The following is a 21,039-nucleotide window of genomic DNA, read 5'->3' as shown; positions in this document are numbered from 1 at the left end:
GGTTCCAAATAGGAAAAGGAGTTCATCAAGGCTGTATATTGTCACCCTGTTTATTTAACTTATATGCAGAGTACATCATGAGAAACGCTGGACTGGAAGAAACACAAGCTGGAATCTTGATTCAATAACCTCAGATATGCAGATGACACCACTCTTATGGCAGAAAGTGAAGAAGAACTAAAAAGCCTCTTGATGAAAGTGAAAGTGGAGAGTGAAAAAGTTGGCTTAAAGCTCAACATTCAGAAAACGAAGATCATGGCATCCAGTCCCACCACTTCATGGGAAATAGATGGGGAAACAGTGGAAACAGTGTCAGACTTTATTTTTCTGGGCTCCAAAATCACTGCAGATGGTGACTGCAGCCATGAAATTAAAAGATGCTTACTCCTTGGAAGGAAAGTTATGACCAACCTAGATAGCATATTCAAAATCAGAGACATTACTTTGCCAACAAAGGTTCGTCTAGTCAAGGCTATGGTTTTTCCTGTGGTCATGTATGGATGCGAGAGTTGGACTGTGAAGAAGGCTCAGTGCCGAAGAATTGATGCTGTTGAACTGTGGTGTTGGAGAAGACTCTTGAGAGTCCCTTGGACTGCAAGGAGATCCAACCAGTCCATTCTGAAGGAGATCAGCCCTCGGATTTCTTTGGAAGGAATGATGCTAAAGCTGAAACCCCAGTACTTTGGCCACTCATGCGAAGAGTTGACTCATTGGAAAAGACTCTGATGCTGGGAGGGATTGGGGGCAAGAGGAGAAGGGGACGACAGAGGATGAGATGGCTGGATGGCATCACTGACTTGATGGACGTGAGTCTGAGTGAACTCCGGGAGTTGGTGATGGACAGGGAGGCCTGGCATGCTGCGATTCATGGACTCACAAAGAGTCGGACACAACTGAGTGACTGATCTGATCTGATACTGTCTTCCATAGGGGCTGTATCAATTTACATTCCCACCCACAGTGCAAGAGCGTTTACTTTTCTCCACACCCTCTCCAGCACTTATTGTTTGTAGACTTTTTGAGGATAGCCATTCTGACAGATGTGAGGTGATATCTCATTGTGGTTTTGATTTGCATTTCTCTATTGAGCCATGTTGAGCATCTTTTCATGTGTTTGTTAGTCATCTGTATGTCTTTGGAGAAAAGTCTGTTTAGGTCTTTTCCCCACTTTTTGATTGGGTTGTTTGTTTTCCTGGTATTGAGTTATATGGGCTGCTTATATATTTTGGAAATTAATCCTTTGTCGGTTGTTTCATTTGCTATTATGTTCTCCCATTCTGAGGGTTGTCTTTTCACCTTATTACTCAATATGCCAGAAAATTTGGAAAACTCAGCAGTGGCCACAGGACTGGAAAAGGTTAATTTTCATTCCAATCCCAAAGAAAGGCAATGCCAAAGAATGCTCAAACTACTGCACAACTGCACTCATTTCACACGCTAGTAAAGTAATGCTCAAAATTCTCCAAGCCAGGCTTCAGCAATATGTCAACTGTGCACTTCCAGATGTTCAAGCTGGTTTTAGAAAAGGCAAAGGAACCAGAGATTAAATTACCAACATCCGCTGGATCATCGAAAAAGCCAGAGAGTTGCAGAAAAACATCTATTTCTGATTTATTGACTATGCCAAAGCCTTTGACTGTGTGGATAACCACAAACTGTGGAAAATTCTGAAAGAGATGGAAACACCAGACCACCTGACCTGCCTCTTGAGAAATCTGTATGCAGGTCCAGAAGCAACAGTTAGAACTGGACATGGAACAACAGACTGGTTCCAAATAGGAAAAGGAGTACGTCAAGGCTGTATATTGTCACCCTGCTTATTTAACTTATATGCAGAGTACATCATGAGAAACGCTGTACTGGAAGAAGCACAAGCTGGAATCAAGATTGCTGGGAGAAATATCAATAACCTCAGATATGCAGATGATACCACCCTTATGGCAGAAAGTGAAGAAGAACTAAAGAGCCTCTTGATGAAAGTGAAAGAGGAGCGTGAAAAAGTTGGCTTAAAGCTCAACATTCACAAAACTAAGATTATGGCATCCGGTCCCATCATTTCATGGCAAATAGATGGGGAAACAATAGCAGCTTTATTTTGGGGGGCTCCAAAATCACTGCAGATGGTGACTTCAGCCATGAAATTAAAAGATGCTTACTCCTTGGAAGGAAAGTTATGACCAACCTAGATAGCATACTAAAAAGCAGAGACATTACCAACAAAGGCTATGGTTTTTCCAATGGTCATGTATGGATGTGCGAGTTGGACTGTAAAGATGCCGAGTGCCAAAGAATTGATGCTTTTCAACTGTGATGTTGGAAAAGACTCTTGAGAGTCCCTTGGACTGCAAGGAGATCCAACCAGTCCATCCTAAAGGAGATCAGTCCTGGGTGTTCATTAAAAGGACTGATGCTGAAGCTAAAGCTCCAATTCTTTGGCCACCTGATGCAGAGAACTGACTCATTTGAAAAAACCCTGATCCTGGGAAAGATTGAAGGCAGAAGGGGACCACAGAAGATGAGATGGTTGGACGGCATCACTGACTCAATGGACTTGAGTTTGGGTAAACTCCGGGAGTTGGTGATGGATAGGGAGGCCTGGAGCGCTGTGGTCCGTGGTGTCGCAAAGAGTTGGACACAACTGAGTGACTGAACTGAACTGAACCGGTAGTTTCCTTTGCTATGCAAAAGCTTTTATGTTTAATCAGGTCCTACTTATTTACATTTGTTTTTATTTCTGTTACTCTAGGAAGTGGGTCATAGAGGATCTTGCTTTATGTCATTGAATGTTCTATGTTTTCCTCTAAGAGTTTTATAGTTCAGGTCTCACATTTAGGTCTTTAATCCATTTTAAGTTGATCTTTGTGTATGGTGTTAGGAAGTGTTCTAATTTCATTCTTTTATGTGTAGCTGTACAGTTTCCCCAGCACCATTTATTGAAGAGGTTGTCTTTTCCCCATTGTATATTCTTGTCTCCTTTGTCAAAAATAAGGTACCCATAGGTGCATGGGTTTATTTCTGGGCTTTCTATCTTGTTCCATTGGTCTATATTTCTGTTTTTATGCTAGTACCATACTGTCTTGATGACTGTAGCTTTGTAGTATAATCTGAAGTCAGGAAGGTTGATTCCTCCAGCTCCATTCTTCTTTCTCAAGACTGCTTTGGCAATTTGGGATCTTTTGTATTTCCGTATGAATTGTGAAATTTTTTGTTCTAGTGTTGTAAAAAAATGCCATTGGTAATTTGATAGGGATTTCATTGAATCTGTAGATTGCATTTGGTAATATAGTCATTTTCACAATATTGATTCTTCTTACCCAGGAACATGGAATATCTCTCCATCTGTTTGTGTCATCTTTGGTTTATTTCATCAATGTCTTATAATTGTCTGTGTATAGTTCTTTTGTCTCCTTAGGTAAGTTTATTCCTAGATATTTTATTCTTTTTGTTGCAATGGTGAATGTTACTGATGCCTTAATTTCTCTTTTTGATTTTTTCATTGTTAGAATATAGAAATACAAGTGATTTCTGTGTATTTATTTTGTATCCTACAACTTTGCTAAATTCACTGATTAGCTCTAGTAATCTTCTGATACTATCTTTAGGGTTTTCTATGTACAATATGAAGTAGATTTTTAAAACAATTTTATGGATGGCCAAACTCAATCTCAGAGAGTTTAAGTGATTTGCGTATTAGTTGGTAGTAAAGATTTGTGCTTTGTGTTTGTCCAACTTCAAATTCCACACTCTTTTCCTCAGCATCTAGTGCATTTCACTGGAGTAACTTGAAAGTCATCTTTAAAGTTTATAAACTTAGCCTGGGAACCTGAAGGACTTACCAATTTTCCAATGACAAATGTGATTTTGGAATAAAGAGAAAGATAAGGAAAGCAGATGGTTGGCTACACAGTTTTATTGAAACCAGGATTTGGTTTTCTGGCCCAAATAATAATTTGTCTATTGCAGGTAGCACAGTGGTAAAGAATCTGTCAGCCAATGCAGGAGGTACAAGAGAAGTGGGTTCAGCCCCTGGGTCGGGAAGATGCCCTGGAGTAGGGAATGGCAACTCACTCCAGTATTCTTGCTTGGAAAATTCCATGGACAGAGGAGCCTGGCAGGCTACAGTCTATGGGGTCACAAAGAGTCAGACACCACTGAGTAACTATATATTCCTGACTTTTTCCATGTCCACATTCCATATGTAATGCTATTGAAATTGACCTACTTTGTTTTTCATTGTAACTTTGTCTCTACCTTTAATGGAAAACCATTAGTATTATTGACCATAACTAGAATGTATTCATAAAAATAAAAACAAGGAAATCTAAACTCCATCTAGATAGTGTTGTCTGCTCTCACTTTGTTAAAAAGATAAAGGAGTATTAGAGAGCCAGTAAAAACATAATGACACCTCACTGAACATTTCTACTTCAATAAGAAGAATTGGAGAATATTTGGAAAGGAAACGTCACAGTATTCCAAAAATGGCAAATATGGTCTGGGTGGACCTCATGGGAGAGGAACTAGAAAGGAACTGAGGTGGCCTTCTATGGAGGTTTTTGGATTCCCTTGCATGATATTCCTTCTTCTCTCCACTCATCTACTGAGTTGTCTCTCTCCCAACTTGGCTCTAGTTTGCTCCAAGTGACAGAGTTCGGTTTCTGTTCCCTTGGCTAACTGGCTCAGTGTCTCAATTTTCCAATTCCTCAGGGAGGAATTGGACTGGTCCAGCTCCTCATTTCAGGCCAGCCCCTGTATGCCCTAGGTCACTGGTTAATCTGTGATAGCAGTCAGATTGGCTCAAGTGAATAATCCCATAGTGTAGGGCACAGACATTGAGGGCAGAAGGTTGTGGCAGGACAAATTCTAGCACTTGTCTCGTCATCCAGCAAATATGTATTGGGTGGTTTCTGTGTGTGCACATAGGAGTTGGGAGTATAACTGGACAAGATTGACAAGGTTTCTGAAACTCTGTGGAGGGAGATGAGCTTAAATAGGTGAAATAATAAAATCTCAGACTGTGTTAAGTCCTAGGTAGAAAATAAACAGAGTGCTATGATGGTTACTGGATTGAAAGTATAGGTGCTGATTCTCTCTTGTTGACAGGATCTGTGGGTTCTTGAGTGGCTCCCCTGGTGGACCTCACAATCCCCATTCATTGACTGCTTCCTGAAGTCCATCCTTCCAGCCTTTTATGATAAGTCTCCTCACTCAGATGGCCCTGCTGAGTAGGTTCTTTCAAGACGGCCCTGTGAAATCTACCTTTGCACTTGGCCCCTGCAAGCACAGGAAGCAGAGGCTCTTTCTCCTTGTCCCATTGTGGGGCGTGTTTCTCTGATCTGGAATTCTGCAGGCCAAAAGTGGGTAACTGTCCTCATGAATGCGTATGAAGGCCCCAGACTCCTGGAGAAACATATCAGGTTCACCTCCAGCTTTCATGACAGTGGTTGTGCAGAGAGGAGCTTAAAAGTTCCTGTGGTCAGCAAGACATACCAGCCTGGGAGAAAGGTTTGGCAGACACCCCTTGTCATTTGTAGTACACTCCTCTTTGTAGTGAGGTAAGCACTTTATCCTCTTCTCTGATTTCTTTCTTTTTAATTTTTTTGGCAGCACTGCACAGCATGTGGGCTCTTATTTCCCCAGTCAGGAATTGAACCTGCGCCACTGCAGTAGAAGCACAGAATTGTAACCACTGGACCGCTAGTGAAGTCCCTTCTATGATTTCTTCTAATGAATTCCTTTTGAATTTTTATGCATCCTGCTGTAGGCTGGAAGTGGATGAAGGCTGCATCTTTGGGGATATAACTGGTAACTCTTCTTTAGAAGGTGGGGAGACATGTGGCTTTTGTTCTGAGCTTTGGAATTTATAGCCCATTAACATTCTGGTACAATATTAATTGGGTACCAAATTGAGAAGGGAGGAATACCTTTTTTGAGCAAAGAAAGGCTCAGTTTTAGGAGACATTTAGAAGCCATTTTATCCAATTCCCCAATCAATATCATGAATCCTGTTTACAATCATTTGAACATATCCAGGAACTAGGAACCCATTCCCTAACTCTCAGATCTCAAGGCTGTCAATTACCATGTGAGTTTCACCAAATCATTTAAAACCTTTATCTATAAAGGAGATTTAAATAATATCTTCTTCACAGAACATTGTTGGTAAGATAAAAGGAAATAGACATATAAATTGCCTAACTCAGACAGGGGTCTTCCCTGGTAGCTCGACTGGTAAAGAATCTGATTGCAATGCAGGAGACCCTGGTTTGATTCCTGGCTCAGGTTCCCTTGGAGAAGGAAATGGCAACCCACTCCAGTATTCTTGTCTGGGAAATCTGATGGACAGAGAAGCCTGGCAGGCTACAGTCTATGGGATCCTGACACAACTGAGTGACTAAGCACAGCACAGCACAGCAACCCAGACGCAGGTGAGTCAATGTTGGTTCCCTTTATATTAATAGGTTCCTTTAGGAGGCAGCATGTTACTTTTTCTTTTTGGCCACTCCAGAGCAGCACGCAGGATCTTAGGCTCCTGACCAGGGATCAAACCTGTGCGCCCTGCAGTGGAAGCGCAGGGCCCTAACCAGGGCAATGCAAGGCCCCAGGCTATTGCATTTTTGGATTGTCTTCACCCACAGAAAGATCTTCATGCTGAACTGTCGGTATTCCTTTTTAGTACTTCCTTTAAACTCAACTCTCAGTGGGCACAAAGAATGTCTTTTTTTTCTTCTATTTGACAGCTTTTTGGATGTGTGTAATATTAGTTGAAGGCACTAGAGACATTGGGGAAAAAATCCATTTTTTCTTTATTGAGCTAGGGAGTTGAAGGAGCTGTTAGACTTCTATGTGACCCCCCAAGAGGGATTAACTGAATGAATGGGGCAAAGATGATATTTCACTTTCTAACATCAGTTTTCTACAACACTGGTGCATTTAGTCACAGGCTGGCTAGGATTCTGTAGGATTCTAGCCTGAAAAGTGTGTGTGTGTGTGTGTGTGTGTGTGTGTGTGTGTGTGTGTCCCTCCCACGTGTTGCCAGACACTTGAAAGCATTTGAATAGTGCTATGAGTTTGAGTGAACTCCGGGAGTTGGTGATGGACAGGGAGGCCTGGCGTGCTGTGATTCATGGGGTCGCAGAGAGTCGGACACGACTGAGCGACTGAACTGAACTGATTCTTTGTCAGCCACACAGTGAGCACTTTATGAGATTGTTTATTGCCCTGAATGAATGGCTGAATGTGGAAGCTACAAAGAAAGCCAAACAGCTTTCACTGAATACCCAAGCGGGTGCTCAAACACTTCTCTCAAGAGCAAGCGAGGGAGTCGGGGTTTTAGAGGCCTCTTGTGGGTGGCTGGGGACTAGTTTCGGGCTCCCAATGGTTAGGCACCGCCTCGTTTGTTCGTGGGTAGCCGCTAGGCGGTGCCGGAGAGCCTCGTTGGTGGGCGGCAAGCTCCCCGGCTCTCATCCTCACCGTTCGGCCCTCCTCCGCGGCCCCCGCGCAGAGACTACAGCTCCCTTCGTGCTCCTGGAGTGGAGGAGGGCGGAGACGAGGGCGGGCCTTCCGGGCGTGTGTTTCCGGCGTCGGCGGCCGCGGCCGGGGACGGTGTGAGAGCGGTAAGATGGCGGCGGCGGCGGTGGTGGAGTTCCAGAGAGCCCAGTCTCTACTCAGCACCGACCGGGAGGCCTCCATCGACATCCTCCACTCCATCGGTAAAGGTCGCCGCGCGCCCTCTCTGTCCCCGCTGGTCCAGCTCGGCCTGTGTCGGTCGGCGGCGGCGGAGCGGGGCCGGGCTAGCCGGCACCGGTGCTGCTGACTCACTGTGTGTGTGTGTGTGTGTGTGTGTGTGTGTGTGAGTGTGAGGGGGGCCGGGCCGGGGGCCCGAGGCCGCTCGGAGCTCCCTGGAGCCCCGGGGTCCCCACCCCGGTACGAAGCCCCGAGGCAAGCCCGGCGTCCACTCGCCGGCTGCTGACTCACGGTGGGCTCGGCGCGCGGAGGGAGAGTGGGCCGAGCCGGAGCCCCGTCGCTCCCCAGCCTTGTCTCCCGCTCTGGCCGGTGCGGGCTGGCCCGGGACCGGGAGCGGTGCCGGCCGGCAGGCGGGCTTTGTCATGAGCTGGTCTGAGAACCTCCAGTTGAGGGCCTGAGAAACCCGCTCTGGACAGGCATTTCCCGCCCTTGTTGTCAGCCCAGCCTGCTCGGGTGGGAGCGCGAGCGCTCGCTCTTCTTCTCTTGGAGTTTCCTTTCCTCCGGACGCTGGAGCTGCTACTTGTGCCAGCCCACCGCGGAAAGCTCCACTTGCAGGGGCTCTTCCTGAGTATGTTTTGAGACACCGAGGGGGCACACACCTCAGGTTGGCATTTGGTTTGGGGAGGTGGCCGAGAGGTTCCTTTACCCCCCCGTGTAGGGTGTGAGAACCAGATGTTGGGGTGGGACCGCCCGGCCCGAGGAGGTGACTAATCGTCCTAGACTTTCCCGGAGAGGTTTGGAAGAGAGTTCAGAGAGTTAGTTGTCAGCCGCGGAGTTCCGCGAACTCTTTGCAACCTGCCGGCTGCCCTTTGCCGGAAAAAATGAAAGAAAAACGTCTTAGCACTGTAGTATGATTGTCTCACACCTTGCATGCAAATGGGGGAATTGACGTGGGAGCCCGAGCCGGTCGCTTCCGACAGTTTTCTAACTGGGATTCAGGTGTGAACAGAAATAAATTTATGATGATACAGAGGGCTTTTAAATGTTCATCCATCAAGGGTTCAGATAGGGCTAGCTCTTCACTACCCAGGCAGTAGTGATGTTTCTAATGTAGCTGGAGAAGATTCGGATTGAATCAACAAGTAGTTCGAGAATGCACGTGTATGTGGGACCTCCAGGCTATTGACTTTTCAGTTGACTCATCAGTCCGTTGAATTTTGGTACTCCTGACTTTCATGAAGAAAGGACAGTGACAGGATCTTGATGTCTTTATCTTTGGGGCTACTAGAAAAAGGGAAGAAATGGAGGTTAAGATGCATCAGTGAATGGATGATGTTGGTAAATGAAGGCTGTATTTCAGTTTGAAGTTCTGATCTTGACTTAAGTCAGTTACAGTTGCAGAACTAGAGTTATCTCAGTGTTTTTTTTTTTAATGTGTATTTTTATCCTGTGGATACACACTAGTATTTACAACTAATGTGAGAAGCATGGGTTTTATATTTTGTGTGTAGTGCCTATTATATTGTCTTTTATAAAGTGGGCGTTATGGTAAACATTATAATCAGAGTATTTCTTGCTTGCCCACTGTATTAGGAGAGAGTTCACTGAAAGCTTCTTTGTTAGAGTAAGCTTGAGTCATGATGGTTGACAGCCTTACTTTTTCCAGACTCCATCATGGAGTATCAGAATTTTGGTTTTTGTCAAGTCATGATGCTTTGTAAGAGAAGTGATAGCTAGTGATGATTACTAAACTTATCACTACAAGCTTGAAGAGGCTGGCCAGTGTTCAAGTGGTAGAATAGTTACTAACAGTTGGAAGAGGGACTGTTAGCACAGTTATTTAAGCAGTTCCTAAATACCTTAAACTAGCTTCCCTCCTAAGGACCACACTGGAGCTGTGACAGGATTGTTTTTCCTGAATGGCTTTGTAGACCTGTTTATCCCTAACACATCAGTCAGCTGAGGTTCTCCACAGGCCTAAAGTTTATTGAAAGGCTTTTGACTTTATAGTTATCAGTAACTTGGTCATTTGGTTTTAGTTTGTAGCAGGTAAATATGCAGACAGGTATGTTTAATATTTTAACAGCGCCTGGCATGGGGTGTTCCTCCACAAGCATAAAGAACTTGTTTTGTTTAAATTTTGCATTAGCCAAGTGACAGCAACAGAAATCGCCAGTGTATGTGGGTGAGGGAAATTCTAAGTGGTAGACTGAAAAGGCACATTTAAATTCCAAAGAGGAGTCTATTCTGATGAGATAGATACATGGGACATGTACTGCATGATCAATTTACTTTTTCTTGTTTAAAGTTTTTTCTTTTAAAGCTCTCTAGCATTTGTGTTTTGCTAACTGTTTGAGTTTGTATTTGGTCTTGTGAGGGTGAAATTTCCCTTAGTCTTCATTTTTTGTCAGAATTTTAAGAGGGTTTGCATTTTCCTCTCCCAGTGAAGCGTGACATTCAGGAGAATGACGAGGAGGCAGTGCAGGTCAAGGAGCAGAGCATCCTGGAACTGGGGTCTCTCCTGGCCAAGACTGGACAAGCTGCAGGTAAGTGCTCCAAATGGATTGCTTTCTCTTCTTACCTGAGATGCTGCGTGAAGTTTCACTTTTTTGGTTGGAGTGAGGGAATATAGGACTGTATCCACACAGTTTATTGGTAATGAAGTTCCATTTTATCGTCCACTTGTTGAGCTTTAGTTTTCTGTCAGGAAGTTAAGAGGCCTTTAAACTCAGTTCTTTCATGGATGACTTTTGTTCTGCAGGTGAAGGAAGAATCCTGTTTCTGTTGGGATACAGTAACCTGTGGTTTGTTTCTGCTTTGGATTTTCACTGCACTCCCTTACATGTGGGCAGTAGCAGTCTTCGGTGCTTTCATGGATCTGTTCTGATGTACTTAAGGTGGAGAGTACCTAGGCCCCTGCTTTCAAAATGACCAGGGATTTTGTATCCAAGGAAGTGATTTGCTGTCCTTTTTTCCTGATACACAATGAGTAAGACATTAAATGGAGAGAACCTTCCCAAGATTTCTCCACTGGTACCTAGGACTTTGTACCTGTTGTTGCTCAGTCTAGTTGTAATGGAACCATTGACTTTCCAGGCTCCAAGTGATATTCTGATGATGGGTGTGTCCTGGACTGAGAGAGCCCTGTTGGCCAGGAAGGCCTTTGGCCAGTGAAGTGGCAATAGTATCAGAGTAGCCTGCTTAAACTTAACATGGATGATTTTAGTTAACTTTAAAGTGATTTTAGAGCTTATCTCATTAGAATGGATTGAACATAGTTCATCTTGTGGGTTACTTTCCTCCAAATTATGTTGTTATCCAAGAGGATGATAGGTATGCATTAGCAAAACTTGTTGAACTTGAGAACAAAGATCTTTCCCAATTAAGGGTGACAACTAATTATTAGACTTAATCAGTAGAAAGTTGAGTAAAGTTGTATGAAATTGGAAGGATGTATTTATATGTATCTTGCATCTTATTTAAAATATCATTAAAAAGGAAAACTGTTTTTAAGTGCTTACTGTGAACTACCTTAAGCCCAAGTGGGATTTAGCTTACTGAACCCTTGAAACAACTTGATAAGGTAGATACTATTACCCATTTATACTTGAGGAAACTGAGCACAGAAAAGTTAGATATCTTACTTTTACGGGCACCCAGTTAGTACGGGAGAAATAGGATTTGAATCCATGTAGTTCTACTAAGCTCATGACCTTGAGTTATAAAGGCTATTACTTTCCATAGTTATTCACTTATGAGTTATCAGTGGTAGGTGTGTTTTTTTCATTGTATGATGACTTCTATTTACCATGTATATGGATTCCTTTTGCCTGTCAGTTAATGTTGCAAAACAGTTTTAATGATTAGTCCACATGAAATATTGAAATTATTATTATTTTTTTGGCTGTGCTGCACGTCTTCTGAAATCTTAGTTCCCTGACCAGGGATTGAACCTGGACCCTTGGCAGTGAGAGCACAATCACCAGGGAATTCCCTGAAATAATTTTTCTGTTGTTGAACCATTCAGATGTCTACTTTTTCAAGTAGAATGGATAATTAAAAACAGCATGTAGTATAGTCATTGTTTCAGAAAACTTGTCTGAAAATGTTACTGTTTTGCTTGAAATTACTGTTTCCTGCTCTACTCCCCGCTTGTTCATTGCCCCCCACTCCCTGTGATCCATACCTGAGAAGTTTAGAAGTGCACAGGGAAACCTACTGGACTCTTTAACAGGTGAATCATAATAACTTTCAGAACGTTTCCAGGTTACTTATCATTGTTTTCTAAGAAAGACTTTGAGGAGTATGTTAAGGAAGTTTGGGGCCTACATTCATTTACCCATCTTTGCTATTAATAATTGATCAGTTTGTGTTCTTTCCTTTGAATTTGGGGTTCCAGAGAACAGAACATCTGTCTGTTCTGTTAATTTTCAATTTTGTTTTGTTACGTATTTCACATATGGCTAGAATTGTGCTGAGTAGTCTGCTCAAATAGATAGGATCCCTGCTGGACAGTAGACAACTTGGGAATTAGTGAATAAGACTGTCTGATGCATGCTTGTGATTGAAAATTGTGGTATTCATTATTAGATGTGATGTCTCGGCTTGGGACCTGCAGATTCCATAGCCTGAGACTCTTTAAAGGAGTGTGCTGAGTTCTGTGAGGTTCTGTAAAGGAAGTTCTGGTCATACATTTGCAAATAACTTCAGTAAGTAAAGAATGAAGAAGTGAATATGACTCTGTCAGAATTTAAAAAATCATTATGTGTGAAAATGCAAAGAAACAGGGAATATAATCAAGAATGAATAAGAAACAGTAATAGACTAAACTGAAAAATGAACTGAGTCTTTTGGCAACTAAGACGTCATTTGTTTTTCTGTTAGAGCAAAAAGAATAACTTGGAAAAGATACTGTTGTGCTAGCAAGTGCTAGAGAGAAAGGCAGATCCTTAGCTCATGTTTCACTTCTGCCTTTTCCAGGAAGGAAAATGATTAAGAAAAAGATAGAAATAACACCAGAAAGAGAGAATTAAAGCCAAGGTAGGTGAGAGAAGAGAGAGCAGATTCTCTTTTTCAATAAGTTCAAGTTTCTAGGCTCTGACAATTTCTGTCTTTTAATATCAAAAGAATGGTTGTAGCAGATATGTTTATAGAGCCACTGTGATTCTGAGAAAAATCATGGAGGATGGAGAGGTGTAAGGAAAATGAGGAGGGGCAAACATTATTCCACTTTGCAAAAAGATAATGAAAAGAACAAATCTTAGACATTATAAGCTGGTAATCATCGGTAAAGTTCTGGGACAGATTATTTGATTAGGTTTTAATCATATAAAGCAGTGGGTTTGTTAAGAAAAAATTATTCCAAACTCACCCTAGTTCTCTTTGGTTAGCCTTATCGGATCAGATTTGCAGGGCTCTGGGGACAATGGCTTGCCAGCTGTTTTTGTAAATAAAGTTTTATTGGAACATAGCCATGCCCATGTGTTTACATATTACCCATGACTGCTTTTGCACTACAGTGGCTGAGTTGAGTAGCTACTGCTGAGACTGTATAACCCACAAAGTTGAAAATATTTACTATCTGGCCCTTCACAAAAAAAGTTTGTTAACCCCTGGTTAGGAATAATGATATAAACAACGTATCTGATGTAAGCAGAGTTTTTGAACGTTTGGCATGGCAAATGGATCGATTGTTGACCTGGAGGGAAGTCTCTAGCATCAAGCCATAGGGATCTGTACTTGCTCTTCTGGACAGCATCTGGCATATGGCTAAAGCCATAGCAGAAGGTGTGCTTATTTCTGTGGATGATTCAGTACAGTAGAGAACAGATTTAGGATTCAGGGTTGTTGCCAAAGCCAGCAAGACTAAATTGTGTAGAAAGGAAAAAGTTATAGACTCAAACTGTTTATCAGAACAGAGGAACCTGTCTGCACAAAGACGTTATGGACTCAGTCCGAAAAAGAGTGCTGTTAGCAAAAGCAAAACATGCTTTCTTGTGTTACATGTCTGATCAGGAGAACTGAGCCATAACTCTACTGGTCTGACCCTACGTGGAACATTGTTTTCAGTTCTGGGTGCCACAGGTGGTATGTTTGCAAACCAGAATTTATTTGGAGGAGGGCAACTAAGATGACAAGGAATGTAGAAACCAGGGTGTTGGAGGAACAGTTGAAATAGCTAAAGCTATCTAGCTTGGAGAAAGGGAAATTTAGGGAGACGCGTGCATGTGTGCTAAGTTGCTTCAGTCATGTCCGACTCTTTGCGGTGCTGTGGACTGTAGCCCACCAAGCTCCTCCGTCCATAGCATTCTTCAGGCAAGAATACTGGAGTGGGTTGCTGTGCCCAGGAGATACAAGTGATAGTTATCTTCACATATTTGAAGCCATGTGGAAAGAGGCTATAGACTCACGTTTCAGAAAAGAACAATTGAGTTTGACCAAGATTGGAATCATCTGCTTTCTGAATATTTCTGTCACTAGAGATTGTTCAGAATTCTTCCAGGATAATAGGAAACGCTGTAGCAGAAGGGACGTTGCACTCGACTACTTTTAAAAAGCTGTGATTATATAATTGAAGTTTGCATACGTGCACAAAGAATTTGAGGGAGAGAAACAGGTGTAGCCTGGCATTGGCACGGAAGACTCAGTCGGACTTTAGCCGACCTGAAAGGGCATCTAAGCTCTACGTAGGTCAGGGTGACGGGGGTGGATTCCAGGTGGTGGTGCAGCACGAGCGAGGCCTGGCTGCAGGCGCGGGTGAATGGAGTGATAGAGTGGGGGAGAGTCTGAGGCGGTGGGAGTCCCAAGTCAGGACCGGAGAATGGAGGGAAGGGTGAACTTTCCCGCTCTGTATAGAGTTCCTTTTATACCTGACACGGCCCCGTGGTTTCTGTGACTGTGCTGGCAGATGAGGATTTCAAGACCCCTAATTAGCATTCTCTGGAGGGAGAGGTTTGCTTGCCCTGAATTCGAATTCTCAGGAGGATGAGTCTACAATTTGAGGCAGTGACACTAAAGTAATTTTAACCTACATTCCAGGAGTTCTTCCTTAGTTGGTCAGTTGAAATATTGTCTCATTTTCCCTCTTGTTTCTAAAGGTGCCCCCTTAGAATTACTGTGCCACCCACTTTTCTCACACAAGAGGGGAAGAAGCCTCAGTTGTGGTCACGTTTTTTGTCATAGTTTTTGTCATAGTTTGACTTAGGTTTTATAGATGAATGAGGAATTTTAAAAGGGTACAGTACAACTTTAAGGGACAGACACCCTAACTTTCATGTGAAAAACTGATTTAGAAGAGTGCCATGCAAATTACATTGTAAAAGACTAAACTGGGCATAACTTTAGGAAGGGAGGAAAAAAGGAACCTGAAAGTGAAGATCTCTGTTGAGATTTCCAACTTAGACAGTCTTGGAAATTAGAAAAAAAATTTTCTTTTAACTCTATAACCTGATAAATTTGTTGATTGTGGGGAAGTGATTTTGTCCAAGGTGGTTGAGGCATGGCATGTTTCCTGTTCTAGAATACTGCTTTCTGAGAGTGTGAGTACTTTGCTGTACTCATGAGATAGAGAGCCTCGAGCATTTCCCAGGATCCTCACAGTAATCCAGTGGCCAAGTGGGGAATGGAATACAGATTTGGTGTAAGCTGTTAACTTTTTTGCTACTCTATTACCTGCTGAGAATGCTTTAAATTCCTATTAAATAGTTTCCTTTTGACTGCTTCCAGACATAAGTACTGATTTTATTATCTTGGGTCGTCTTTTAATGGGTATTTTGTCCCTAATATTGATGGGTACTTTTTCCTGTCACAATTGCCTTCCACAGAGCTTGGAGGACTCCTGAAGTATGTGCGACCCTTCTTGAATTCCATCAGCAAGGCTAAAGCCGCTCGTCTGGTCCGATCTCTTCTTGATCTGTTTCTTGATATGGAAGCAGCCACAGGACAGGAGGTAAGCTACTTGAAGGACGAAAGAGAAGAGTCTTGTTTGGAGCGAAGTCTTGTTTCAGTGAAGGAAGTGCCTGCCTGCACTGTGGTGGTAATGTGTAAGGGACAGCTGGGAGGACAGCGCAGGACTTAGCACGTCAGTTTCTCTTTGTTGCAGGGCATTTGATACTTTGGGTCTGTTCCATGCTTTGCTTTGTAAGTGGAGATTGTCAGTGGTCCCTGGAATCCTCATTACATCAGGGTCACAAACTGATTCTTGTCTTTGAGGTATTGTATTGCCACACCTTTGTAATGTTTTCTGTGTCTGTGGTACCTCTGTGTCACAGAGCTCCTAGTGAGCGCTAATTAAGTCTCGCGGCATCCCTTCTGGGCGTGTCTTGTATGCATTTATGCCTTTATTGAGTGAGCATCCATCTGTCTGTCTCGTGTGTCCTGAAGTGACTGGTATACCTGTCCATGTCCTCTACGAGTTCAGACTAGACCCTGAGCTGTACTGAAGAGTGCCTCTTTGGAATCACTGAGCCTCTTCCAGTTCTTTTCAAAGAATTATCGTTTGCAATTCCGGAGAAGGAGATGCTACCAAAGTTAAAACTCATTCGGTAAAAAGTGGTAGATTGAAGCAGGGTGTACGGTGGTTGCTTGAATCTGTTTGTAGGAAGAATGTAGTTGTTGTCTTTTCTGTATTCCTCAGCAGTCATTGAATGTGTGCTGTGTTAGGCACTGTTACAGGTGTTAGGGATTCATTTGTAACAGTGTACAGTTACTGCTCTCATGAGGATTATATTTTAATGAGGAAGGCAGATAATGAACAAATAAATAAAATGTCAAGTGGTATAAAGGCAGGGGTAGGCATTGGTAGGTAGTTATATGTCTCATTATTTGCCATGGCCCCTGTGGGTGTAAAAGATATGAAGGGGCTTAGTGGCATATTGAATAAACAATGGGGAACTTCAGAAACCTAGCGCGTGACGGATCTTACTTTGAATTCATGTCCTTTGTAAAATCTGGTTTCTTTCTTTAATGATTCTTTGAAGCCTAGTTTAAACACCATAAACTAACTTCATTGTAGAAAATTTATTTGTAGAGAAGTCCTCAAGTTCATTTGTTTTTCGCAGAACCGTGTTTCATGATAATAGATCAAAAATAGATATGTAGATGGCTGCCTTTTGAACCAAAGCATTAGAATTATTTTTATGAACAATTTAAAAGAAAAGGTGGTGTTTTAAAGAGGTGTTACTCTTTTGTAACCCTGACTTTTAAAAGAAAATTGCATTTGTGCTCATGAAAAAGTGATGCCACATTTTTTGTTTGAATTAGGATGCCTTAGAATGAGCTGACCAGTAAATGTTAGCTTGAAACAGACTAATAAATGTTACTTGGAACATTTTAGGCGGAAAAAATTAATTATCCAAGCTGCTTCTTTGACTGAGCTCTTGGAATTTGTCTCTTCCTGTAACTGCGCTGGCTCAGTGGCTAGAACTGCAATTGTTTGATGGTCGGTTCTCCTCCTGTATCCAAATTATCCAAATCATAATTTGGTGCTCTCCTGTAATTGGCTTGTGGGATTCACTGGCCTTTGTCTTGTGGCTCCATGTCTGGTTAGGCCCTCCTTTTAACTGTGTGTGTACATTGTTATTCTTCATTGTACATTATTTTCTTGTCAACTAGAGGCTTTTCTTCCTTATCCTAGGGTGAAAGGGAACACTCTTACATATTGTGTCTTTTTGTTGTCAATGTCGTATTAGTGCTAAGTAAGACCTGTTGATCTTTCTTGTTTGTTTGTTTTTATTGATTAGTAGTTTAGCTTTTTATCCACCAGCCAGAGTCTTACTCCACTTAGCAGGTCTTTCAGTAATTTTTGTGGATTACAGATTATTTGCTTGGTTTGGAATAAATTGTGAACCATCCAGATGGTTCTGTCTGCACCTCAAAGTCAACATAGCAACATCAACATCCAACCATTTATTAAATTCTGTCAATGCAACTTTCTCCAATCTTTATTCTCCACCCTTTTTGTATTTGTTCTCTGTGTACAACTACCATCTAATTGGGTTCTAATTATTTCTTCTTTTTATTTTTTGGAGGTATTGTTCACATACAGTGAGTTCTAATTATTTCTTAGACTACTGCAAAAGTCTCGTACCACCATTTTGAGAGATATCCTACCCAGTAACCCTCTGAACATCTTATTCCTCTCTGTGCATCCCTGAACTTGAGCCTTCAGTGGCTCTCGATTGCTTGCAGAGTTCGTATTTTATGTTCCTCTACAGTACAGCTTAGCAGGACAGTCTGACCTCCTGGTACTCTATGAAGTGTACCACACGTGCCTGGCCTGTTGGGCACTTGACTGTCTGCGGAGCGAGGCCTGTACACTCTTCATGATGCACCTTTCCCTTCTGTGGTTCCGTGTCCAGTGCCCTCTGCTCTGAGATCTTTGCTTGCTGACGTTCCTATGATCTAAACTCCACAGTGATGCCCGCTGTGTTTGCACATGTTACATCTCTGACGATTGTCTTTACGATGGACGCTTGGACGTTTGCCCTATCTCCTTTCCTGTGATACAGTCTCATTCAGATGCAACCTGCGTGCCTTGTGGTGTCACAGCACCTTTCTCATTCCTAACTCATGGCTATTCCTTGACCACGGCTACCTCTGGCCTCACCTGCCATACTGTTCTTTCTTTCACATTATTTACAGCTGTAACACTGGCTTTAAACTGTTCTAACTTTGGGGCATTTTTATACATCTAATTTTTTTTTGGCCATGTTGTATGGCTTGTGAGATCTTAGTTCCCTGACCAGGGATCTAACCTGTGCCCCTTGCAGTGGAAGCATGAAATCTTAACCACTGTACTGACCTGGCAGTCTCACTCTTAGCATGATCTTAACACAGCCTTTTTTCTTCTTCACATCATTTCAAGTCTTTGTTTCCATCTCGTTTCCTCAGAGACCTTCCTTTATCACCGTATCTAAAATACCCTCTTTCTGCTTTCTTCATGTTTATTTTGCTTATTAACATTCATTTGCTACTTAAAAGATAAATTTCATGAGGATAATTACTGTGTCCTATTCACTGCTGTAACCTCCACACTTAGTTTGGCCCAAAGAAGCTACCTAACTAGTATTTGTCGAAGGAATGTATCAATCATGCCTTCTCCATGGTAGATGCTCAGGAGATATTTTGTTGAATTAAGACTTAACTTTATTGACTTGAGATACAACCATGGGGTATTGTTGCTGCATTTGTCTACGTGACTCAAGACCTCTGACTTGGGAGGGTGGAAAATTCTAGGTTCTTTTAAAATTCTTCGATTGAGTATTGGGAAAGGATAGAGGAGCAAGGCATAGGTAGATCACTCTCATTGAAGTGTTGAGGCCTGGGGCAAAGTACGAAGTTTTAGGACATTTGTAAGCCATGGAATTAAAAGATGCTTACTCCTTGGAAGGAAAGTTATGAACAACCTAGATAGCATATTAAAAAGCAGAGATATTACTTTCCCAACAAAGGTCCGTCTAGTCAAGGCTATGGTTTTTCCAGTGGTCATGTGTGGATGTGAGAGTTGGACTGTGAAGAAGGCTGAGCACCGAAGAATTGATGCTTTTGAACTGTGGTGTTGGAGAAGACTCTTGAAAGTCCCTTGGACTGCAAGGAGATCCAACCAGTCCATCCTAAAGGAGATCAGTCCTGGGTGTTCACTGGCAGGACTGATACTGAAGCTGAGACTCCAATACTTTGGCCACCTCATGTGAAGAGTTGACTCAGTGGAAAAGACCCTGATGCTGGGAGGGATTGGGGGCAGGAGGAGAAGGGGACAACAGAGGATGAGATGGCTGGATGGCATCACTGACTCTAAGTTTGGGTAAACTCCGGGAGTTCGTGATGGACAGGGAGGCCTGGCGTGCTGTGATTCATGGGGTCGCAAAAAGTCGGACACAACTGAGCGACTAAACTGAAGAGATCTAGAAGTGTTGGGGAGTTTAACAGGAAGAGTATGGGGAAGGGATTTTCCTTGCCTTTTTGTATTTGGTGACTCACCATAAGTCAGATAGAGCTATAGCATGGTCTTCAGCTTGCTGTGTTCCAGAAGCTGATGTGATTCAGGTTAGGTTCTGGTCATTTGCCTAGGATGTGAGGCTGTATGGGTGGGGTGGGTGACTGAGGATTGGGATGGTTGGCAAGGAGAAGGGGAGTAGAGATTTAGGGTGAAGAGGGGAGAAAGAAGACTGAACCAGATCCTTAACCAAAGAGTGAGCTCAAATTCCAGAATTGATTTTACCTTCCAGGTATGTCTAGGCAGTTCTTTGGGAGGCCATTTTTTGGTATAGTCTATCCAACTGAAGCACAGTAGCACGTTTTAAGAAAGCTTACATCAAAAAATCCTGTTGAATTAAATAATTATTTTAATGGAAAAGGGGAGTTCGTGCCAGAGAATTTCACACTTAAAACGGTAGTTAACTTTTTTTCCCCTTAGGAATTTAGTGAATAAAAACATATAAAAATGGTTTAGTGTTATTTATTTAAAGCTTAAAAACATTAATATCTAATTTGACTGTTTTAAGCTTTTGTACTCAAGTAAGGGCTTCCTCCAGAAGCATGGACTTCTTGTGTATTATTATCTATCCCCTTTATCTGTCATTGTTAGCATTAACAAAGCACAAAGCCTCTCAAACAAAAGGGCAGTGAGTGGCCTTTAAATTTTTTTTCTGAGAACTGATGTGCTGGTTTCACCAATTATAATTCTAGATATTGCAAATCATGTACCCTGTAACTGAAAACTGATAGTTCATGTAAAAATTCTCTACTGTAGGAAAAATGTCTCTATTGACCTGAATTTATTAAGTGTGAGTTAAGGTTGGGTCAAGTTCTGGTCCCAGTGGCTGATCATGACCTTTGGTGGGTCACTTAACATCTGGACTGTCAGGGAAATGGGGACAGGTAAGATGCTAGGGTAGAACTCAGTGTTTCTTAACTAGGGGTGTACATCAGAGAGGCCAACCTTTCATTCCAGACTACTGAATCAGGAGCCTAGGCATTCATTTCAGCATTGTTAAACTTGCTGGGTAAAACTGTTGGTAAGCGTTTCTTAGTCCCCCAAAACACGGAGGACTAAAGACTTTTATTCTTGTTGCTAAAAATATTCAGCAAAATATTTTCAGTTCCATTCATGTATGAACAGAAATCTTACTTTGATTTTGGTCTTTTAGAACATAACTCAAAACTGAAATTGTGATTGGCCTGCTTTTATTTCAGGTTTTGTAGAATTCATGAGGGTGGTTGAGTTTAGAGTTGGGGATTGAGTAGCCACTAGGGGGCCCCCTCCGGTGAGTTATAAAGTTTTCATTGACTTGCTGATGAATCTTCCAAATACCATGTAAAGGCATTCACTTATCTACTGAGCTTTATTTTACC

General features: G+C 42.4%; 1 protein-coding gene across 2 annotated transcripts in view; it reads left to right on the top strand.

Moving 5' to 3' along the window:
* The first annotated feature begins 7,569 nt into the window (after positions 1–7,569).
* PSMD11 (proteasome 26S subunit, non-ATPase 11) overlaps positions 7,570–21,039 on the top strand; it is a 28,961-nt gene continuing 15,491 nt past the window's right edge. The window contains exons 1-3 of one of the 2 annotated variants that reach the window (XM_027519862.1): positions 7,570–7,712; positions 10,131–10,232; positions 15,510–15,634. In XM_027519862.1, coding sequence (XP_027375663.1) covers positions 7,622–7,712; positions 10,131–10,232; positions 15,510–15,634 — 318 coding nt within the window. In that variant the 5' untranslated portion in view covers positions 7,570–7,621. The remainder of the gene's footprint in view (positions 7,713–10,130; positions 10,233–15,509; positions 15,635–21,039) is intronic. The other variant, XM_027519863.1, reaches the window with a different exon arrangement.

The sequence above is a fragment of the Bos indicus x Bos taurus genome, chromosome 19 (genome assembly GCF_003369695.1).
Source record: "Bos indicus x Bos taurus breed Angus x Brahman F1 hybrid chromosome 19, Bos_hybrid_MaternalHap_v2.0, whole genome shotgun sequence".
Lineage (NCBI taxonomy): Eukaryota > Metazoa > Chordata > Mammalia > Artiodactyla > Bovidae > Bos > Bos indicus x Bos taurus.
This window is presented reverse-complemented; position numbering and strand designations above follow the sequence as displayed.